Consider the following 22,504-nt stretch of genomic DNA (forward strand, 5'->3'; position numbering starts at 1 on the left):
TCTACTCAATTGGTGGTCTCGGACTTCAAAGAAATGCCAAAAAGTTTGTATGATTTTGCTTCATTCAAAAATGGTTTTAATACACTTATTTGAAATTACATATTTTTAATAAGTTATTTGGACACTCAAGTGATCCTTTCAGATCACATACTTGCTTTTACTTGTACAAACATGTATTTGTGACATATATATGTTTTGAGTTAGACAAGTAGGAATACCAAGGGTTGAAAAATTGACCTTGAAACCCTATTGTTGACCAATCTAGACCACTAGGACTAGAACCCTAGGTTACTTGAGCAAGAGATAAAGATGATGGCTATTGCATGGCATGGTGATCATGACTAGGGTTGGAGTTAGAGTCTATTTTCAGATTAGAGGGAAAGGAAACAAAATAAAATGTAATGATGGCTTTAATTAATTGATTTAGCATAAAGAAAAGCCTTTGTTTTGGTTATTGGACTGTTTAGCCTAGAGGCGCCTTAGACTAAACACTCAATTAAAAAGGCCTTAAGGGATTGGCCAGCCTATTAGAAGCCTCTTGAGAAACCAAAAGCCCTGACAAACAGCCCAAGAGCTTTGTCCGAATCCTTTCCCACTTAAGAAAGGAAGTGACTCTTCAGTTTTTCCTCCAATAGACACAAACATCTTTTTATAATACCAACCCCTACTCAGATAAATCTCCTACATTAATTCTGAGTTCTAGAAAAAGAGAGAGAACGAGAAGAAAAGGGGAGGAAAGCCAGAAAAGGAGGCCAACCCGAGAAGAAGAAAGGGAGTTTGCAGCCTGCATTCCCCTTAGGAAAACTCAGCAACAATTGGTAAGAACCCTCACTCTACCCTCTAAGTCTGATTTTAAATACCTTAGAACCTTGTTGATTGGCTAGCGTTAAGTGCATCCAAAGAAAAATCTAAGAGTCTCATAACTTGGTCTTGTTTGGCTGTTTGAACATTTTTTGACCTTACATGATAGAAATTGAATTCTGTACCAATCAAGATAGAAACTTGCAAAACAGTTTTTATGCATGAAACTAAACATATACACCTTTCATTCAAGACAAGAATCATGCAAATCCCATCTATATTGCGTAAGTTATGCATTTTTAAAGTTTCCCTAAAAACTGCCATTTTTCTGCAGCTTTTTTAAAAAAAATCCATGAGGTTTGTATGCTCGAATTTTGTTTACTCAGAGTCTTCATTTGAAATTGATACAATAGATTGTAAGGATGATTTCAGACTTGTACCAATTGGTTTTACTTGATTTGGTTCACTATACCCGAGAATAGCATTTTTACCACATGAACAGTGATTTTGCAACAAAACCCTTTTCTAGTGTGAAATTTGGACTTTCGAAAACCCTACTTACACAACTCCAAATGCTTTGAAAACGTTTTTTGCATGAGTGTTAGTATGTCTTCTAACTTCTTGTGAAAAATCTTGTTCAAATTATTTTTGTATGATTTTATAAAATTCACTGAGCAGGTACTGCTCATTTGGACTTTTTAAGAAACCAAGTTTGCCTAAAACTGTCATTGTTAATGTTTTTTGGCTAAATTGTTCATTCACACAAGTCACAAATCACCCCTGGGATTGTTTTATGAGCATGAGAGAGTTCATTTACCCCTGGAATGAAATTTGGGTTGTTAAAACCCCATGATTTTGAACAAAACCAAGGCTGCAACATACCCTTTTTCTGGTGCAACCTTTGTGTTGATTTTTAAGCTTCCAAATATGTTTGCATGCATGATTTAAAACTTGTTTGAGGTCATAGGATAGATCTTTATAGATTTTAAGTCTCGGATGCCACTTAACTTAGTCAATACTACATCAAAACCCTAGAAAGCCCCAATTGAGTTTGAGAATGTGAAATCTGATTCCCTTTATGTTTTGGGATTGATTTTCAGTTTGGTGGATTATAGAAAGGGCAAGAAGCTTCAATTGAGGGAGGGGGAGCTAGTCATTTTCAAACTCTATGTTTCAATATGTTTTAATTCGTAGTTATATGATTAAAGGTGTTTACTTTCTTAAATGCTTGGCTCGGGTTGACTGTATGTCTTAGATGTTTGATGTGTTTCTTGGTTGCCATGTTTGTATAGAATTAGGAAATTAACTTTTAAAAGGAAAGTGTGATTTATTGGTTGATGATATGTTAAGTTATAGGAAGTGGTAATCGACTTGCTTTTGAAACTAAGAATCATTTAAACATGAAAAGTATGTTGATGACTTCAATTTGCCTTATTAGGATGAGAAAAGTTAATCTTTGTTCTAGGGATAAAATAAGAGGACTTATGTGAAATCAATTAGGAATTAATCACTATGGCTGCTTGTTTAGTTTTAAAGAAACTAACCTAGGAATTAAGTTTCTAATAAGCTTAGATTTACCTATTTTGTTAAAGTAACACATGCATATTAGTTTATTGTTGTATAAAAGGGTACTAGATAACCTAGATATAAAACTAATAGAGACTACATAACTTGTGATACTCGAGAGTTGTTAAGGAATAAGGAGTGAGTTTCTACCATGCTTTAAAGCTTGAAAGTTTTAAGAATTTAAGAACTAGTTTAAAAGGGTAAAAGAGGATTGAACCAACAAGAATGTATGTTTATTTGGTCTAACTAAATGGTTTTGGATCCAAGATTAGATATGGTTTTGGATGTTTATTTAATTGCTCTTATTGTGTTATACTTGTTTAAGTTATAAAGCATGTACATGTGATTAGTGCAAGGAATCAAATTATGTATATGAATGAATTGTCATTTCATAATTATAGCATCATATATACACGTGGAGCATTAAGGGCAACCACACCTTTCATGAGGGCTGCCAAAACATACATTAGCATTCATAAATATTGAATCAAGAATGTTTACACTAATGTGATTTAAGTGTTTGAACTTCTTAATTAGAGATGAAGAGGTATAGTTCTTACTCTATCCTTGGGTTCAATTCCCTAAATGGTATGCGTACAAGTGTCATCTAGAATTGATTATGGAAAATCAAGAATGTGCTAGAGGGAAAGTAGATGATTTTTATTTACTTCAATGAAAGGACATCTTATTATCTAGATCTTACTTTTTAGTAAGATATGAAGGATAGAGGTAATTAAATTTATAAATTAGGAGATAAGTCCACTGTTTATAAACTTTGATAGGTTTGCAATGTCATGGAGAAAAAGGTACGCGTGCATAATTATTTAAATAAAATGCATTTGCATTTCATGAAATTAATCATGATTGGATATGACAAGTATAGTTGTATGATTGTTTCTCCATGATCTACCCGAGAAGACATATGGTTATTTTTTAAAAAATAAATGTAACTTATGTTTGTGTAATTGTGGTTTTGATCTTTGAAATTGGATATGCTTATATCTCAAAGTAAATTTGGTTTCCTTTTAAAGTTTTAAATAGGCTGCCACTCATTCATTATATTACTTGATTGTGCTTAGGCCATTTTGGCAAGGACTTAAGCCAACGTTATAACCTACTTGTTAATGAATTATTTGTATTGAAATGATTGAGTTTTGTTGGACTAGTTGAGTGTGTGATCAGCTGTTTTGGTGATACTCACCTCTACATAGTTTGTTAAGTTGCAGAAAACCTTTAGGACAAAAAAATGATCAGCTTCATAGACATTTCGGATAGTGAAGGATGAAGATTTGAAAGTAGAGAGAATTCATCAAAGATAGCTTACCAACACCATCCACATATGAATACTCAAGTGATGAAGAAGAGGATCCAATTATGGACGAGTTTGTTACTATCCCTTTACTATAACTTTCTATATTTTAGTTGTGGAATCTGTGGATTTGATTGCTTAAGGATTAGAGTGGCTCAATTACTTACCTATTATTTGATACTTTGAAATGTTTATATGTTTACACCAAAATTGAAATTGAAAATAAAGTTTTTACTTTAAAAAAGGATTGTCGATTACTTTAAGATGTTTTGCTCAATGATTTCAAAACAAAAGGTTTGTCTCTACACTTGGAAATTGATTTATCTTTTAAAGTGAATAACCAAAAGCTCACCATTTATACAAAGGTTCCATTTCGGTGATATCTGATTATTTGTTATGAAAAATGAAAAAAATTCCCCACTTTTTGGAGTTAGTTTGTTTTCAATTTAAAGCCTTACATTGATCTTCGATCTTGACATGTCCTTATTTAAGGTTTAGTGAAAGTATGTTGAGTTTGAAGACCAATGTGGCGCTGCCACATGCCCAAAGTGCTAGACTCCATTTTGGGGTGTGACACAATATCCATCTCTTTTAGATGAAAACCCAGAAAAATAAAATTCTATCACATATGCAACTCAGATCTAAACTGCATCATACTGGGTGCATTGAAATAAAATACATTAGATCTCTAAACCATTGACAACATATCTGGAAAGCAAATTTCTAAACCATTGTAATATAATTTCATATTAATTGTAGCTTAAAAATACAAATTGAACATTTTTTTTCAACTTTCAAAAAAGAATAAACTTCCGGTAATAAAGGGATAAACAATTAAAGAACAAATCTGGGCTCATGGCCTAAAAAAAAAAAAACAACAAATCTGGTCAAGTGTGGTAATGGATGGGAACCCAAGATATGTTGCCAAAGAATTCAACTTCTGTTGCCAAAGACCTTTTTAATATGTTAGCAAACATATTAAAAAGTTGTTGAGTCGAAGATCTGGTGGGCGGTGGGCGAGTGGCGAGCGGCGGTGGGTTTGGTCATGACGAGCGGCGCGGGAGGTGGGTTTGGTCGTGGAAGGTGGGCGTAGATTTGGTGGCTGAGGAAGGAGGAAGGAGAAAATGAGAGAAGGAGAAAAAAGTGAGAAAAAAAAAAAAATTTTGAATTTTGGTATGTATATGAAGGGTATTATAGACAATTCACACAAAAAAGAGTTAGAAAAGTAAATTTTTAAGGAAGGGGTCAAAATAGCTTAAGTTGTATGAAAAAAGGTCATTTAATTAAATTGCCCCAGAACGAACTTGGAGGATGCTAACCTCTCCTATGCTACATGTGCAACCAATTTGCCGTTGAGTGTCAGAAAGAGAAACTTTAGAAACATAGGCAAATGACAAAAAATATATAAAAAAAAATAGATGAAGTTAAAAAAAAATTAGAAATTTAATAACCAATTAAAGGGCAATTTTGATAATTGATTTGATAAACAAAAGAAAATAAAAGGAGAGCGGGATGACTTCTTCGGAGTGTGCATATCACCTCCCATTATATATTATTGATATTATACAAAGGCCTTATTACACTTTACCTATTTGAATTGACCCGTTTTTGACTTCATCAATGTCTTATTTTTTTCTTCTAAATATAGGTACTTTAATATTTTTTTTTTAATCAACTAAAAAAAAATTCTTATTTTTTTGTCTAAAAATAGAAAACTAACATAAAAGGACCAAAATACCTTACTTTTTAACAAAACATGTGACTTGTCTGACATTGCAAAATTTTTTAAATTAAGATGCTACATTGAGTAAATTTTTTTTTTAAGTGGCCAAGTAAAAAACAGATTAAAGTTTTATTGATGATGTGGGGTGGCAGGGCGAGCACAGAGATAGGGATGGGGAATCCCCGCCAACGCTAAACGGGGAATGGGGCATGGATGGAAATGGAGAAGGCAAACCTGGCCACAATTGTGTCTATGTTGTTTGGTTCCCTCAAGGTGACTCAGTTTTTTGCTTTTGTATATTTCCTCTGTTTCATGAGCGTTCAAAATAGGTTAGACCCAGAGTGGGCTGGCTATACCAAAAGTGTGAGCAACATTACATTCATTTAGAAAAGGTGGCACTAGCAATGATTCAAAGTGAGATACTGCCGTAATGAGTTAGTTGTCAAAAAACCAATCAAAATATTCCACTATTATAGAAAAAAAACAAAAGGCTATATAATGCTGTTGCAAGTTTCGACCAGAGAAGGCAGAATGAGTACGAGGTCGTGAAGATGCCATCTTTTCATATTCTTTTTTCTCATGCCAACTAATGCAATAAGACAGAAAGAAGAAAAGAATGATACTAGTAGTTACGTGGGAGAGAACCACCTGCTTTTGAAACCAGAATCTTCTCTTGCAGATAGATTCTTTGCTTTTGGTTTTTTCCTTTATATTGTATTTGGATGAACAATGCTTTTCTTTCTCTTCTTCTAGTACTTTTCTTTTGGATCCATTTCTGGCCAAAAAAGTTGACATTTCTAAGTGCTTGACGAAACCAAAAGCAAGCTGCAACAGTTAACAAGTTAGTCAGCCTCACAGACATCATAGGTAATGAATTCCTTAGCCTATAAATGCAGACACATCTCCACCTGAACAACCACAAACAGCTTCATCTTTCAAACATTTGATATCTGTGTCTTTGAAAGGTATTTACTCAAATGGCTTCTGCAGCAACCATAAAACGATCCGACTCCATTGCTGAGAGCATGCCAGACGCCCTGAGGCAGAGCCGGTACCATATGAAGAGGTGCTTTGCTAAATATATTGAGAAAGGAAGAAGGATAATGAAACTTCACCATTTGATGAGTGAAATGGAGCAAGTCATAGATGACAAGGTTGAAAGAAACCAAGTCTTGGAGGGAGTACTCGGCTATATATTGTGTTCAACTCAGGTTTCTAAACACATTCTTTCTTTCTTTTTTTCTTTTGGTTTATATGAAATGTGAAATTATAAATGATAGGTTTGTTGATATTATGATGATATATTTTACCTTGCATCCACAGGAAGCAGTTGTTATCCCTCCACATGTTGTCTTTTCCATAAGACCAAATCCAGGATATTGGGAATTTGTTAAAGTCAGCTCTGAGGATCTCTCAGTTGAGGCCATCACTGTCAAAGACTACTTGAAATGCAAGGAAATGCTATATGATGAGAAATGGTATATCTATCTCTAATTATTTTGAGTAATCTTACATGAATCACATTTATGGATCACATTGTCAACCACATTTATAATAAAAACTACTTGTATGGTCTACAATGTGATCTATAAATGTGGTCCAAAAAGTTTTATTGAGCGTTTGAAGCTTACGTACATCTCTTCCTGTTACTTAGGAATATTGGGTGATATCAACTCTTTGACTTTGCAGGGCAAATGATGAAAATGCACTGGAGGTGGATTTTAATGCAATCGACTACTCTACTCCTCACTTAACTCTATCTTCATCTATTGGAAATGGACTCAATTTTGTTTCCAAGTTCATGACTTCAAAACTAACTGGGCGATTGGAGAATGCACAGCCCATCGTGGATTACTTACTTTCACTAAATTATCAAGGAGAAGTATGGGAATAGCAAGAATTTAATTTTGTAAATAGGAAAATTGATCCAAAAAAAAAGAAGTAAAAGTAAAATTTCATTCTAATAACAAGGTCTAATATGCATTTATGTGATTTTGAAATTTACAGCAACTTATTCTAAACGAGAACCTCAACACTGCTTCAAAGCTTCAGATGGCACTGATTGTAACAGAAGTGTACCTCTCAGCACTACCCAAGGACACGCCATACCAAAATTTTGAACTAAGGTGACTTAATCTACTTCTGTCATCTTCTATATGTTGCTGGATTCTGTAACTCGACATCTGAAAGCAAAGTCATGATTTACAGGTTTAAAGAGTGGGGCTTTGAGAAGGGGTGGGGAGATACTGCAGAAAGAACTAAGGAGACAATGAAAATACTTTCAGAAGTACTACAAGCTCCTGACCCATTGAACATGGAGAGGTTTTTCAGCAGGCTTCCTACAATATTCAATGTTGTAATATTCTCTCCTCATGGCTACTTTGGCCAAGCAGATGTTCTTGGCTTGCCAGACACTGGTGGACAGGTATAAATTTAATTAAATACTGCATCAGATAAGCTAAGCCTACTTGCAATTGGCATTCGTTAGTAAGCCGAAATATCTTTCTTTTTTCTACTATTGAAAACAGGTAGTTTATATTCTGGATCAAGTGAAAGCTCTGGAAGAAGAATTGGTCCTTAGGATTAAGCAACAAGGGCTTAGTGTGAAGCCTCAAATTCTTGTGGTGAGTTTCATATGCAACAAGGGACAATTTCCTCATGTAGGTAGTTCAGTTTATTTAGTAGTATCTAATTCAACATTCTTGAGTGGAATAGGTAACTAGACTCATACCTGAAGCAAGGGGAACTAAGTGCAACCAGGAGTTGGAACCAATCAATGGCACCAAGTACTCTAACATTCTTAGGGTCCCATTTAGGACAGAAAATGGGGTCCTACGCCGTTGGGTTTCTCGCTTTGACATCTATCCCTATCTTGAGTTGTTTACACAGGCATGTTAATTTCCCTTCAATATTTTAATCCATGCTTTTAGAGCGTTATAGTTTATTTTTATTTTTCTTTCCTGATGTGTTTCTGTTCTTAATAATTATTCCATCTCTTTCAACTTACTAGGATGCTACAGCCAAAATCCTCGACCTCATGGAAGGGAAGCCGGATCTTATTATTGGAAACTACACTGATGGGAATTTGGTGGCATCTCTCATGGCTAATAAACTTGGGATAACTCAGGTAACACTGTTGATTATCAGCTTATAAATAAACATAAATTTTCTCCCACTTCATATTTACTAATCCATAGCACATTAAAACCAGGCAACTATTGCACATGCTTTGGAGAAGACCAAGTATGAAGACTCAGACATCAAGTGGAAGGATTTAGACCCTAAGTATCACTTTTCATGCCAATTTCTTGCTGACACAATTTCAATGAATGCCACAGATTTTGTCATTGCAAGCACATACCAGGAAATTGCAGGAAGGTTAGCAAAAATAACCAATATAACCTATATTTGAGAGGCTTAAACCAAATGAATGCGTTATAGTTATACCATAATGTACTCGAATGTTGTTTGCAGCAAAGACAGACCAGGACAATATGAAAGCCATACTGCATTTACGCTCCCAGGGCTTTGTAGAGTTGTTTCAGGCATCAATGTATTTGATCCCAAATTTAACATTGCTGCACCGGGGGCCGACCAGTCTGTCTATTTCCCCTACACAGAGAAACAAAAACGGCTCACATCATTTCATCCTGCCATTGAAGAACTACTGTATAGTAAAGAGGATAACAATGAGCATATGTAAGTGCTGGAATAGAAAATTAATAATTCTTTAAGACTGCAAATGTTGGTGAGCATATCTAACATCAATCTGAACCGTTTCTGAAACAGTGGATATCTAGCAGACAAGAAGAAACCTATCATCTTCTCAATGGCAAGGCTTGACATTGTTAAAAACATTACCGGGTTAGTTGAGTGGTATGGGAAAAACAAGAGGCTGAAAAATTTGGTTAACCTTGTTGTAGTTGGGGGCTTTTTTGACCCTTCAAAATCAAAAGACAGAGAAGAAATTGCAGAGATAAAAAAGATGCATTCACTGATAGAGAAGTACCAGCTTAAGGGTCAGATCAGATGGATAGCAGCACAGACTGATAGGAACCGTAATGGAGAACTCTATCGTTGTATTGCTGACACAAGGGGAGCTTTTGTGCAACCTGCTCTGTATGAAGCTTTTGGTCTTACTGTCATAGAGGCAATGAACTGTGGATTACCCACCTTTGCAACCAACCAAGGAGGCCCAGCTGAAATCATTGTTGATGGGATCTCTGGTTTCCACATTGACCCCAACAATGGAGATGAAGCAAGCAGCAAAATCGCCGATTTCTTCGAGAAATCCAAGACTGATGCTACATACTGGGACAAGTTTTCAAGAGCAGGTTTGCAACGCATATATGAATGGTAAGTACACAAACTGTGAATCCAGACTTGTTTGGTTAAATATATTCATATTGACCTGTGTAGTTAAGTGAGCAACCAACATCTTCTTCAATATATGGAATTTAAAATAAGTTATCTAAATTTTGTAGCTACACATGGAAGATATATGCAAATAAGGTGTTGAACATGGGGTGCACTTATACTTTCTGGAGGCAGTTGAACAAAGAGCAAAAACAGGCAAAGCAAAGATACATCCAGATGTTCTTTAATCTCCAATATAGGAACTTGGTACATTATTATGCTTCTTCTTTTTTTTTTGGCCCTGTGGTACATTATTATGCTTATATAATAGAATGTTCCCATATTTACTTTCAATTTATTATATTCAAGATTTTGAGCCTGCTTTTCACTGGCATTATTACAGGTGAAGAATGTGCCTATCCCAAGTGATGAGGCTGAACAACCAGCGCCAAGGCCAATTACCAAACCCCAGTCCACCCTAAGGCATGTAACTCCAAAAGACATGTAGTGGAAGCTATATAGATATATGTGTGGTATAAATTACAATAAGTGGAAATATAAATCAATCTAATCATACCCATGTTTTCCCTTCATTATAACTTCCATAGTAAGAAAATTGTCTTCATGATTAATGTTTCACATAAATGTCAATGTTTGTTATCCTTTTTTTTTTTTTTCTTAAATTTCAGTTTTTTCTTGGAGAAGAATGGCTAGGAAAAAAATTAAACTTAACATACTTGATTTGGACAAAAGGCAGAAGTCAATCGTGAAATATTCATGAATAAGTAAATATAAAATGCATCACAGTTCTAAAGAACAATCAGAAGTCTTTTTTGATAAAAACAACCAGAACCTTAAGATGGAACATTTTAAACATGATCACACAAAATATTCTTGCATATGTTAATATAACCTCTTCTGGCACTAATAACATTTATATTTGACCATTCAAACTAATACCATTGTTTATGTGCAGCACAAGACGCTCACAGTCCCGATTGCAAAGGTAAAGAGTATGATCCCCACAATTGCCTTGTTTGGATTTTTCCTCTAAGCCACATAACAACTCAAACAATCTTTATTACCATACTTTCAGGTTGTTTGGAGCCTAAATTAAGTCAAACAAGGGAGCTTGGTTGAGATTGCAACTTGAGCCATCCAACTGCGATATTGCCTCTTCTGTTTCCTCAAAATTCCATACTATATAATAAAGAAGAATGATTGTTGTGTAGTCATTGAAAGATGAAAATTTGGATTTATGTAATAATAATCAGAGAAATTTACAATGTGTGAAGTTTTCAACTCAATATTTTCAATCATATTAGCTAAATTCTTGCAGGTGACTGATATGTTATAAATTGATTTTAATCTAACTTAATCAAGTGGTTAAAGCAAAGAAATTAAATTACACAAATAAATTCACAGGTATTGAACATTCATGCAGATTGCAGACCAAGAACACAACAATTTTAGGTGGTTGGTCCATCTCAAACGGTCAAACCCAACTGGATTGGTTTTGGTGACTCCACTAATTAAACAAACAAAGCCTTTGGCAACTCTCCCTAAATCTACGCTCACCTCGATCAACCAAGAATGTTAAATGAATATTGTTGTGGCAAAAAATAAAAAGTAAAAAAACCACTGCAGCAACAATCACAATCTATGACTTCTATTTGATGAATCTAAACTCTCTCTAATTAATTCAAAAAAGAAAAACAATTAAATAAAACGCTGAATAATAAAGCTTAGATGAGAGTTTACCTCAATCTCTTTCAATTCCATGTCAATAATTCTTCTCCAACTACTGAATGTTCGATCTTATGAAAAATAACAATTTCTTAGGTTCAATGGCAATAGTGGTTTAGACTTTCGAGAACATAAGAACATAAGAACATAAGAAAATAAGAGCAGGGGACGGATCTTATTCTTGTCTATTTTGCATGATGAGAGGAAGCTAAAGTCATAGGTGACATCTACTTTAAATAGATAAATCAAAGGGGCAGTCACCGAGAAATCAAAGGGGGCGGTCACCCAGAAATTATTCAGTATAACATATACATTGCCTGTAACTAAGATATCTGTTATAATATAGATAAATATTATTAATAGAGATAATTAAACTTAGATTCTTTAAAAAAATAATTTTTAAATAGAGATTGGGAGTGTTTTAAAATTTATAAGAAAATTTTTTTAATTCATAATAATTTATAAAAAAATTATTTTTATTCATAATAAAGTCTTTTTAATTTATAAAAAAATTATTTTAATTCATAATAAAGTCCTCCCCCAATTTGAAGAGTATTTCCCCTCCTAGGGTGTAGAGTGGGCTTTGTAGAAGTTGCATGTTAGGTTTTAACTACAAAATTTTGGGCGAAACCCAAAATCTTGGAGTTAAAACCTAACATAAAGCCGTAAAAAAAAAAAAAAAAAAAAAAACTTAATTAAAAACTTTAAACCACTATCAGTCTTAGTCTAAGAAAAGCTCATAAAATGGATTGGACTCTAAGTCTTCTTTATTAATATTATACCTTACAAATATAAACATATAGTCCAACAATACCCTTACTCGTGGATTAGTTATACTACGTGGCGATATATCGGTTATACCCAATAATTTTTCGCAGTCGCCTGAAGAATTAAAATGGGTACAGTTTTTGTATCAAAAAATCATGGATATAGTTTAACATAACGTCATCATGTTACGGTTACATACAATAAATTTTCATAGTTTGGATCCCCTATTCTAATTCGCCTTTTTGCCTCATACTTTCACTATGTTGATCGTGTTTACTTATAATTCTCTCTGTCGAATGTCAATCTCATGCTCTCACTGTGTTTGTCATGTTTACTTCCTATTCCATATAAAAAAAAAAAAATGTTTACTTCCTATTCTCTTAAGTTGCTTAAATTGTATGCAATTCCATATTAATTTTGTGATGAGTTATTAATTGATACATAGAGAATTAAACTACGCAGAATTAATTTTTTTGGCCAGGTACTATGCAGAATTAAACTACGCAGATCAATGTTGAGTCTTTTGGTAAAAACTCATATCCGTTTGACAATCCAAGTGACTAAATTAATCGGAGAACATATCTAGTTGATTCGATTTTGACCAAAACTTAGAGAATGCAGGCAATCGAGTTGTATCTTTACCATGTATAATGTGTAGGCGCACCAACAAATTTGCCAAAAACTTGCAAAGTGTGTGAGCACGGGAATTTGCGAAATAGTAATGCTATTCATACCATATTAGTTGACCAAATTTAGTTGACCACATTATGTGGCTGCTTATGTGTATATGTCACGTCAATTAATGTGGCCCATTGTATTTTTATTTGTTATTTAATACCTTTTCAATTTGGTCCCTCTTATTATATTATATTTTTTATTTTTCTCCTGCACTTGCCCTTATTTCCTTACTTTTGTCGATCTCCTCTTCCTTTCTTTGTCTCGTTGACGTTAATCACCGGCAAAAAAGTTCCACTCATTTCATAGTCCGCACCGATGAGCTTCCCTCCACTCATCTTATCCCCTTCACAACCACCAAGTGATGATCACCGCTCCATATCCCACCTTCAATCTTCTTCGATCTAACATTAATGTCGAAACATTTTGATAAACAAATCCTTCTCAGAAAAGTAAAAAACCTTAATTATGGCTAAAAAGCATTTTCAAGATAAGCAATCATCCACAAAATTCCATGGAGTTAGGGGGTTGATGGGTGTTTTGGCCTAAAAATTACCTATACCACGTGGGGAGCTACGAAGCTGCCACGTGGATCAAAGGATTTGCCGGCATGCCACCGCCACGTGGGCGGACAAACAGTATTCAGGATGAAATCCTAAAGACGTTGTCGGAGAAGTGGATCAAGCGATTGTGGACTGAGGTATGGGTAGTAATTCTCGGCCGAGGTTTTTTTGCTTAGTCTTGTGCTAAGACTTCACCCGGAAGTGTTTACGATGACTCTATGCCTGAACTCAAATGAGGTTGATACATGGCTTAGAGTATTTTGACCTAAATAAAAACATTAAACTTTAAAGAGGAAAATAAACTCAATATGGTTAGGATGTGATTGGTAGCTGATGATAGTTCGTACCAAGAATCTAACCAAGCTTTCAACCCTTGATCAAACCATGGCGACAATAGAACAAGCAAAGGTTGTCTTGTGTCAATTCAAAATAGCCAAGTAAAAGAAAGAAATACTGATTCGAGAATAAAGCTGAAATGCAAATAGGTATTTACCCAACAATCGTTGGTCAAAGGAGTGGGTGATGACCTTTAGATATTTCAGAGCATTATGACAAAAGCTAGAAATAGTAGATCTAGAAAACAAAGTTCATTAAACTTAGAACCAAATAGGGAAATACATAAACTACTTTCAGTATGTTCATAAAGAACTTACAATAAAAGAGTAAAAAGAAAGCAATAAAGATCGATAACAACAACAAATAAAAGCAATGAGTTTCAAATATCTATAAAGAACTAACGAAGGTCTGTCTTCAAGGACAATGATTACCTAAAAGACAAGGGAGTTACAGAAATTAGAAGGAAAAGACTAAGTACAAAGTCGATTTGAATATTCAAAGGAAAAGGGTCAGCCGCTTTGGGCTTTGGGATTTGGTTTTTGTTTTGTTTTAGGAGATTGATCATCCTATATTCCTTATGTAGCTTGGTACGTATTTATACCACCTTCTGAGGAGAGTTTGCCATGACCCCATATGGATGGGCTCCACGTGTAGGGGCCCTTCTTGATCTCCTTTTGAACCTCACCTAACCTTGTACTATTGCCAACTTTTATGCACACCACCTCTTGTCCTTTCCCAACTGGAATAGTAACATGATTGTGTTACTTTTAAGAGCTTGTTCCCTTAGGTGATGCCATGAGATTCCAATTGTCGGCTTATTAACTCCGGCCCACATTGTTGAATGGCCAGTTACAGTCGAAGTGTATTCTTTGGCTGAGAAGGAGGGCTCTCTATTGGTTGTTTATAAATTGTCATATAGCTCATTTTTTCTACATGGCAATTTTGAGGTTAGCCCTTATGTGAGATCCCGAAAATTTTCAAATATATTTAAAAATGTATTTGGGAACTTTGAAAAATTTATTTCAATTTTTCTAAAGCTTATTTTATTTTTGGTGATTTATTATTGGTTTTATTAATTAGTTTGAAATTGTATAACTTTTATTTGAGGTATTGGATTTTTCATAAAATTTCTTGAGACCAAAATTTTTTTTTTTAAGGCCATAGAAAAATAGTACACGTCTTCACGAGTCTGTGGCATTTTTTGAAATATTTTTCGGAGTTTGGATGAATATTTAGTGAATTTTTGAAGTTGAAAAGGATTTTATAAAATAGGAAAATTATTTACACGAATTGCTGACGTGGACGCATCTGGAGTGTCTGTTCCATCTGATTTGACGGTGGGTGGTGTGCAAGCAAAGGCCGCACTTGCTTGTAGCTGCAAACACGGAGACTTTGGTGTACACCCGATCTGGAGCGTCGGTTGAGTTGATCTGACGGTGAGTGGGGCACAAGCATGTGTAGGAATCCAGTGACCAGTGCATCTGCACTTATTGTTTCTTCGTGAGCTCGCGATCTCAGCCTTATATTATTTTGATTAGACGGTGAGTGTTGCCCACATTTAGTTGTGATCTGGTGTAGTGCGGGTCCATGGAAGGTCTGTGCACCCATTCTTTATTATACATACCGGCCATATCCCCAGCTGATCCTCACACTTCAGCCGTGCGCTTCCCAAGAGAGACAATCACTTCTCTCTCTTCATTTATCTTTCTTCTTCAATCTTGTTTTTGAAATATCTTGAGTTCTAGAGTTTCGATCGACAATCCATTTTTTCATTCGCGATCGTAGCGACGAGCCCTTCGATTCTAGTAGTGTGAAGAATAGGTTTTAGTGAATTTTTTATGAAAGTCATTTTCACACTCCATAAGTAAATTCTTTATCTCTGTCAAAGTTCTGCCGAAATTTTGTTAAATTAATCTCTTGCTAATTATACTCTTTTAATCTTGTTACTTAACAAGTCTAGTAGTACTAGGACTCTGCCTATGTGAGGTCTGAAAAAGTTTGTAGTGGCGTAGCGGAAGAGTGGTGGTGTTGTACGAGCAAAGTTGCTGTTCAAGGGCAAATTGGTCATTTTACATTTTTAATGTGAAATGGTCAATCGAGCAAGCAATAGAGTGAAATTAAGTTGGATTATTCTATTATTGTATCATGAGAATGGTAATGATGCAGTGAGTGAATTAGGAATGGTTAGACTTGTTTGATTGTTATGTATGAATTACCTGTTTATTTGATTAGGACTGGGTAGGTCCTAGGGTTGGATCATAAAAATGAAATTGATTTTGAGGATCATAATGATGATTATGCCTAATAAAAGATTAATTGGATTATTATGTGAATTGTTTATATTGAGGCATCTAAAGATTTATTAGGCATTGGATTGTTGAATTAAATTATTGGTATCGAATATTGGTTTATGTCTGATTAAATATATTTGAGGATTTGAGATTGTTGTTGGTTTTATTCACTCATATGAGCTATAGTGAGTTTACCGGGTTTGTGTTTAACCCCGTGCACCATAGATATGCTGTAGTGTGGTTCTGGTTTTGCAGGATAAGCATGTGAAGGATGCAGAGGGGATATGACAAGGCTGTTGGGCACTCTAATTTGCATGTATTTTTGAAATAAATGTATTTTCATTAAATGAATGAATTTTGAAATGCATTTTTATACATAATGGCTTATTCAAATGTGTTTTTGTACTCAGAATTCGAGACGTTACACCTTACAATGGGAAAATATAAAAGACTAACATATAATCTTAAGAGGTTATAGTTATATGTAAACAAATGATTCTAGATGGGTTAAAAGGTGGAGTTAAATCCGGGTTAACCAATCGCTGGGGTCGGAGACTAGCAGCAGTGCGAAAGGTTGGGCTTTGCTTGAAATCTTTGCAAAATGAGTCTGTTTGGATGCTTTGTTTTTTTAATTTGGGTTGTTCTGCAATTTTGCTTTGGAATCTTTGTTTTATTTGAAGAACTACTGGTGGAGGTTTGGAGGGGATGTGATGAGTGGAGGAGGACCATCGGTGTAGAAGGGGTGAGATGAGTGGCAAAGCATTTTATGCTGGTGAGGCGGCATCAGAGAGAGAGAGAGAGAGAGGAGAGGAGGAGGAGATGGGCGAAGGGGAAGAGAAGAAAAACGAGATGGGCAACATGAGGAAAAACGAGATGAAAATAAAATGGTTATTATTATTCAATGCTGGTTGTTGGACATATTTTATATCATATTTTTAGATACTAATACCCTAACTTAGCTTGCAAGAACTCGAAACTTTTGTAGGTTTTTGTTAGTTTTAATATTTTATAAGTTTAAGAAGCAAAAAGGAGGAATTGAGCTTAATGGGCCCAGATTGGAAGAAAAACGAACTAAGGATAGGAGAATAAATGAGAATGGGCCTAGACAACAACATGAGCCTAAGGATCCAAGCCCATGCCGCTGCCTAGACCCTACTAAGGCCACACAAAAGGTGCAGCCCACAAGGAGGAGCATCTGCACCCATCATCACTCAAGGACGGACCATAAAGTAGCAAGGAGGCGCCACCACAAGGCTTTCCTTACACAGCGGTCCAACCATGCACGTGCGCCACCAAAAGGCCCGGTCCACCACCCTTGCTGCTTCCTCAAGTGGAGTGCACGACAAGGAAGCTTCCTTGCCGCCTCCACATTGCCGCCCAAGTCACCACTGCCTAGGGTGGAGTGCAAGGCAAGCAAAGCCTTGCTGCACACTCCTTGTCGCCTTGCTCTCCTTGCTCCACTAGGAAATCTCTCCATATAACTAAAACCTCTCACCCTCTCATTCATTTACCAATTCACAATTTAGTCTTTTAAAGAGTAGAGAGATGAGAAGAGAGAACGGGAGAAGGAAGGAGAGGAGCTTAGCCGTCGACCACCCTTGGAGTTCTAGCGTCACTGCCCTAGCCACCGCCGGCCTTCAATCAGTTTTTGTGAGACCCCGTATTTTTCAAGATTTATTTTAAATATTTTGAGCATTTATTTTGATTATTTTGGGAATTGATTTAAGAAATAAAATGTTTTGGATTTATTTTTAATTTTCGTTTTAAATTGGGCTTGACCCCAAAGTTGACTTTTAAAATTATTGGGCTTTCATTTTTGACTTTGGGCTTGTTGGGAAGGTCTCGAGTCCATGAGTTCGTAGACACGTAGCACGCTTCGATCCGAGTTACGGTTTGAGAGTTACGGGCATTTGAAGTAAAGGGCAATCTTGTAATTTGTACCAAAGAGGTTTTAAAACCCAAAAATCAGACTTTTTATCTCTCTCTCTTTCTCTCTCTCACACTTTCGCCGCCCCTGCCACCGGCGTGTGAGGGCGTGTCCGGCGACAGCTGGGGTCGGGCTTTGGCTCTCCGCCATTACCGCCCTCCCTTCTTCCTCCCCCTGGCCACTGATCACCCACCTGAGCCACCACCGCGACGAATCGATGCGAAGACCGAGAGAAGCTCTCGCCGGCAATCTCGCTTTCCTAACCTCGACGCAACTCCGGACCACCACAGATGGACTCCCCTTAACGTTCTAAGCCTCCCTATGCCATCCTTTCACGCCGATGACCACCGTACACGGCGGTGCGAAGACAAAGAGGCCGTGCCAGTTTCAGGCTTTTCTGGCGATAATTGGCCGTCGACCCACGTATAAAAGTTGGTCCTCTTGACGTCTTTTTCATACCTGTGTAATTCGTTTAGGTTGATTTTGAGTTTGGAAATTGTGCAGGTTGACCACCACCAACCACTGCGGGTCCCGCCGCATTTAGCCATGCCGACGACTTGAATTGTTGGTTTTTGGGCTCGAGCAATCACCCGAAACTTGTGGGTGAGTTTCTGTGTGTGTTTTGTGTGATGTTCTAAGTCGGGCAGTCACCACGCGTGGCGATTGCCGCCCGTTTCGGTCGTTTAGCGGCCATTTGAGTTTTCAATTGTATTTGATTAGGTTGTCTAGTCTCAACAGGTACACGAGCTCGGGAAATCTTATTCCCAATGTCGTCTTGCTGCCGGATTTGATATCCGAGCAAAGGTGTCAAGAAGGACATTTCGGTCTTTTTACGTGGTTGCACTGTGAGTGAAATTAGATTGTTTGATTGTTTGCTTTGCTTGTCTGTATGCATTTGTTTGCTAGGATTTGATTTGGCTAGAACTTGGTAAAATCTAGGCTTGAATCTTTGAGATTGGAAATGATAATGATTATGCAATGATATTATTGGTTAAGATGTGAATGGTTGATGTTGAGGTTAATAGTTGACGTTTAGGCATTTGAATTGCCAAAATGATTTATTATTATTGGTGAAATTTTATGTTATTAAGGAATTATGGACTTATGAGGATTATTTATTTACGCCTTGGTATTATTGTGAATATTTTGTGGATTGTAAACTATGATAATTGTGGAAAAGTATTTTGAGGCCATATGATTATTTATTGAGGATAATTGTTACGTCATTTCACTCATACGAGCTCTATTGAGCTTACTGAGTTGTTTGTTTGAATGACCCGGTGTACCATGAATATGGTACAGTGTGGTTATTGGTGTTTTGCAGGTTAAGCTGGCTAAGGAGGCAGTGAGGAGAAGACGAGGCAGTGGGACTCAGAGAGATTTATTTAATTGTTTTTACACAATGGTTTTGTTTAAATGTTTTTGGTAAAATTGTATTTATTTATGTTTATGTGCATAACTCATTCTTTGAAAAAGGGTTTAAATAGCAAGGTTTTAAGTGTGTTTATGGGTCCGAGGTTCGGGGTGTTACAGTTTCTTTTGTTCTTCCATCTTTTTAGTTGTTCTTGTTATTTTCTTCATACATTTTGTAGACATGATCTCATTTAATCTAGTTTTCCTTTTGGTTATGAATTTTTTCATGTTCTTTATGCTTAAATAGTTTACTTTGACATGTTAGAGGGATGATGAAACCTTAATCAAAGTTAAACCATAACATCGTGACAAGAGACTTAGGGGTCAATTGAAGATCATGCATTGTCATGCATGCTATTTAGTATCAAATTATTAATATCTGGTTAAATGACATGTTAGATTGTTAATTTCTTAGGATACAGCTAGATGATGTGCTGGAGTCAAACCACGTCACCATCACTTTTGGACCTTCCAAGCCAGTACCATCCCCAATGAAAGCATCATTTCAGCCACTGGGGAAAAAGTTCAAAGATCCTTCGAGTAAGGTCACATGAAGATATTCAAATTTTAATCCAAAGTAAAGACAACTTAAGCAGTGATGACCTTGAGACGGATTCATCCGACGAAGGTGATGAAAGGTGAATGTTGGATACTTGAACTAAACCAAGCAAGAAGCAAATGCCTTGCCCATAAGATGAGAGACAAAAAAAAGAGAGAAAGGCGTGACAAGATGAGTATGCAAGACCTCTAACTTTATTCCTCTTAGGTATCAAGGCTACAATATGCAAGTAAAGGAAACTTTTTGTTGATATATATAATGGTAAAAATAGAAAACAAGAAGACCATTCATTTGTACCAAAAAGAGAGGAGAAAGTTACTTTCTTCACGTAAGGTGCATCATATGTGGAGCAGACAAGAAACCTGAGGTATATCAATCAATAGATAAGTTTCATTTGAACACAAAAGGATGAGTGAGCTTGTATAATGAAGGATGGGCTTACCAAAGTGGCGTGAAGAGGGTGTGCTCAGACCTTGAACAATCCGCAGTTACCAAGGGAAAAAAAATTGATTAAGAAATCAAAGGGACGAATACCAAGTTCGTGTTTATGATTTAAACATATGGTGGTGATGCTTTTATGTTCAATATCAAACTTGCAATGGAAGTACTTGGTTAATTTGGTTCCTAATTCCACTTGGTTAATTGGGTTCCTAATTATTCGGGGAAACAAAGATTTTTGCCTAATGTAGACCCAAAGTATCTTGACAAGAAATCAAGTGAGTAATTACCCATTGACTCAATCCCTACAAAGTTTGCTCGAATCTTTTCGCTTGTGTTGTACTCAATATGGACAATTCATATCCAATTAAAAAAAAGTTCCTAGAGATTATGGAGTTAACACCTTGTCAAGGATCAATGTTGGAGCAAAGGAATTCATGCATCAATTCCATTCGCCATTGGTTGATACAAACAAACAAACAAAAAAGGAGAAAAAAAATTCTACGCATATATATATCAAAATTAAAATGTGTATTGGACAGTTGGCGACTTCAAGCTACGTCTCCTACACGTGACAAGCACGAGTCAACAACGCACCTTGAAGTGGGGGCATTTGTAGACACATGAATTTTCGTGATTAAAAAACCACTAACAATTGTTGGGTGGTCAATAAATCAAATTTTGATCGGTCAAAATTAAGTCTAAATGGATTACGTGGCCTATGAAATTACGACACATGACGTATGACTACTCCAACAAAATGGGCTCGGAGGTAACCCATGACAACATTTGGAAGGTCTTGTCAATTAAATTAAGTTGATGGGCCTTGATCTACATTAGTTCGATTGATTTGCAAATTTTTGAATAATAAGAATTAAATCTTATTGAGCCAATTTAAAGATTAAATTACATGGGGCTCAGACCAAAGGCCCAAACCAAAGCCAATTAAGAGTTTGCAATGCCTATAAATACATGGTTTCACAACAGAAGGGGGGGAACAATCTTTTGGCCAAAGAAAACACTTAAAAGACTCAGAAACTCTCTCTGCACACTTCATCAAATTTGTGAGAAAGCCATCAAGCCATTCTCAAGGGTCGTCTCCTTCACCACCTGTCTTGTTTAGGATCAAGTGTTCATCACCCTTGAATCAAGATCAAACCTTGGGGACCTATGAAAACTTTGGAAAATGCAAACAAACTCTAGCCAAAGGTAAAACACCTAAACACTTTTAAAGTTCTTCATCAAGCTCATCAAGAATCAACAATCACAATACACACGTGCCGATTCTTTTACTACCAAAGTCGAAGAACCATTACCACGTGACACACCTCATGGTCAAAGATTGATCAAGATGAAGCGTCAACGGCCCTTGATCAAATTTCAACCTTTCAAGAAGACTTGAAGATTCAACTGTTCGATTCAAGAATAAGTGTTCATCACCCTTGGATCAAGTACAACTTTGGAGATCGAATCAGAGGAATAGTGTTACGCCCCAATCCGGGATTAAGAATTAATCATGGATTAAGGTGTGAATCACACTCTAATTATATAATTAACTTCTATAACTAGAATGTGACAATGAAAAATAAAATAAACAAAAATTAACTTCGTACTATTCTTGTGCCACAACTGGATTGAAGATATATTAATTTACAAAATAGGTCATACTTTTGTACATTACATCCTTTTAGTTTTAAAATCAAAACTAACTCCAACTTAGTTCACGCCTACTCACAATAACTACTCTCGGTACACTATCTCTCGGTACAGTACCTGTAAAGTCTATGAGGGGGTGAGCTTTAACCAATGACTCAGTAGGGACATTCGACCTTTTCCAGGCAAAATTGATTAAACTGAAACTCAGTGAAAACACAAAACATATAACATATAATATATATATATATATAGTAATACTACTAATGCATGAATGTTATGCTGCCCTTCCTTACTAATCCCTTGAAAAGTAAATTGCAATATATCTTCACTTTAATCGTAACTGAAGTGCAAGATATCCTAACTTCGATCGCAACCAA

The 22,504-nt window shown here is 35.9% G+C and overlaps 1 protein-coding gene across 4 annotated transcripts; it reads left to right on the forward strand.

Annotated features, from left to right (window-relative positions):
* The first annotated feature begins 6,139 nt into the window (after window positions 1–6,139).
* LOC147286047 (sucrose synthase 5-like) lies at window positions 6,140–11,041 on the forward strand. 4 transcript variants are annotated; one of them, XM_086240235.1, is made up of 16 exons: window positions 6,140–6,266; window positions 6,365–6,610; window positions 6,723–6,877; window positions 7,089–7,281; window positions 7,407–7,525; window positions 7,608–7,824; window positions 7,928–8,023; window positions 8,115–8,288; window positions 8,410–8,526; window positions 8,611–8,777; window positions 8,874–9,098; window positions 9,189–9,755; window positions 9,884–10,022; window positions 10,159–10,238; window positions 10,732–10,761; window positions 10,852–11,041. In XM_086240235.1, the coding sequence occupies exons 2-16, from the start codon at window positions 6,377–6,379 to the stop codon at window positions 10,865–10,867; spliced, it is 2,529 nt and encodes an 842-aa protein (XP_086096361.1). In that variant the 5' UTR covers window positions 6,140–6,266; window positions 6,365–6,376; the 3' UTR covers window positions 10,868–11,041. The 4 variants fall into 4 exon arrangements, with proteins under 4 accessions (XP_086096361.1, XP_086096363.1, XP_086096362.1 ...); XM_086240237.1 differs by having other exon boundaries at window positions 6,161–6,266; window positions 6,390–6,610; XM_086240234.1 differs by having other exon boundaries at window positions 6,198–6,610.
* The last annotated feature ends 11,463 nt before the right edge of the window (window positions 11,042–22,504 follow it).

This window comes from Dryas octopetala, chromosome 4, assembly GCF_963921425.1.
Source record: "Dryas octopetala chromosome 4, drDryOcto1.1, whole genome shotgun sequence".
NCBI lineage: Eukaryota > Viridiplantae > Streptophyta > Magnoliopsida > Rosales > Rosaceae > Dryas > Dryas octopetala.

Bases quoted from the DNA above. Each gene is read 5' to 3' on its own strand.
- LOC147286047 (XM_086240235.1), top strand. From the start codon at position 6,377: ATGGCTTCTGCAGCAACCATAAAACGATCCGACTCCATTGCTGAGAGC. The intron at 6,611-6,722 runs GTTTCTAAACAC...TTGCATCCACAG, and splicing joins ATATATTGTGTTCAACTCAG to GAAGCAGTTGTTATCCCTCC. The intron at 10,023-10,158 runs GTACATTATTAT...GCATTATTACAG, and splicing joins ATCTCCAATATAGGAACTTG to GTGAAGAATGTGCCTATCCC.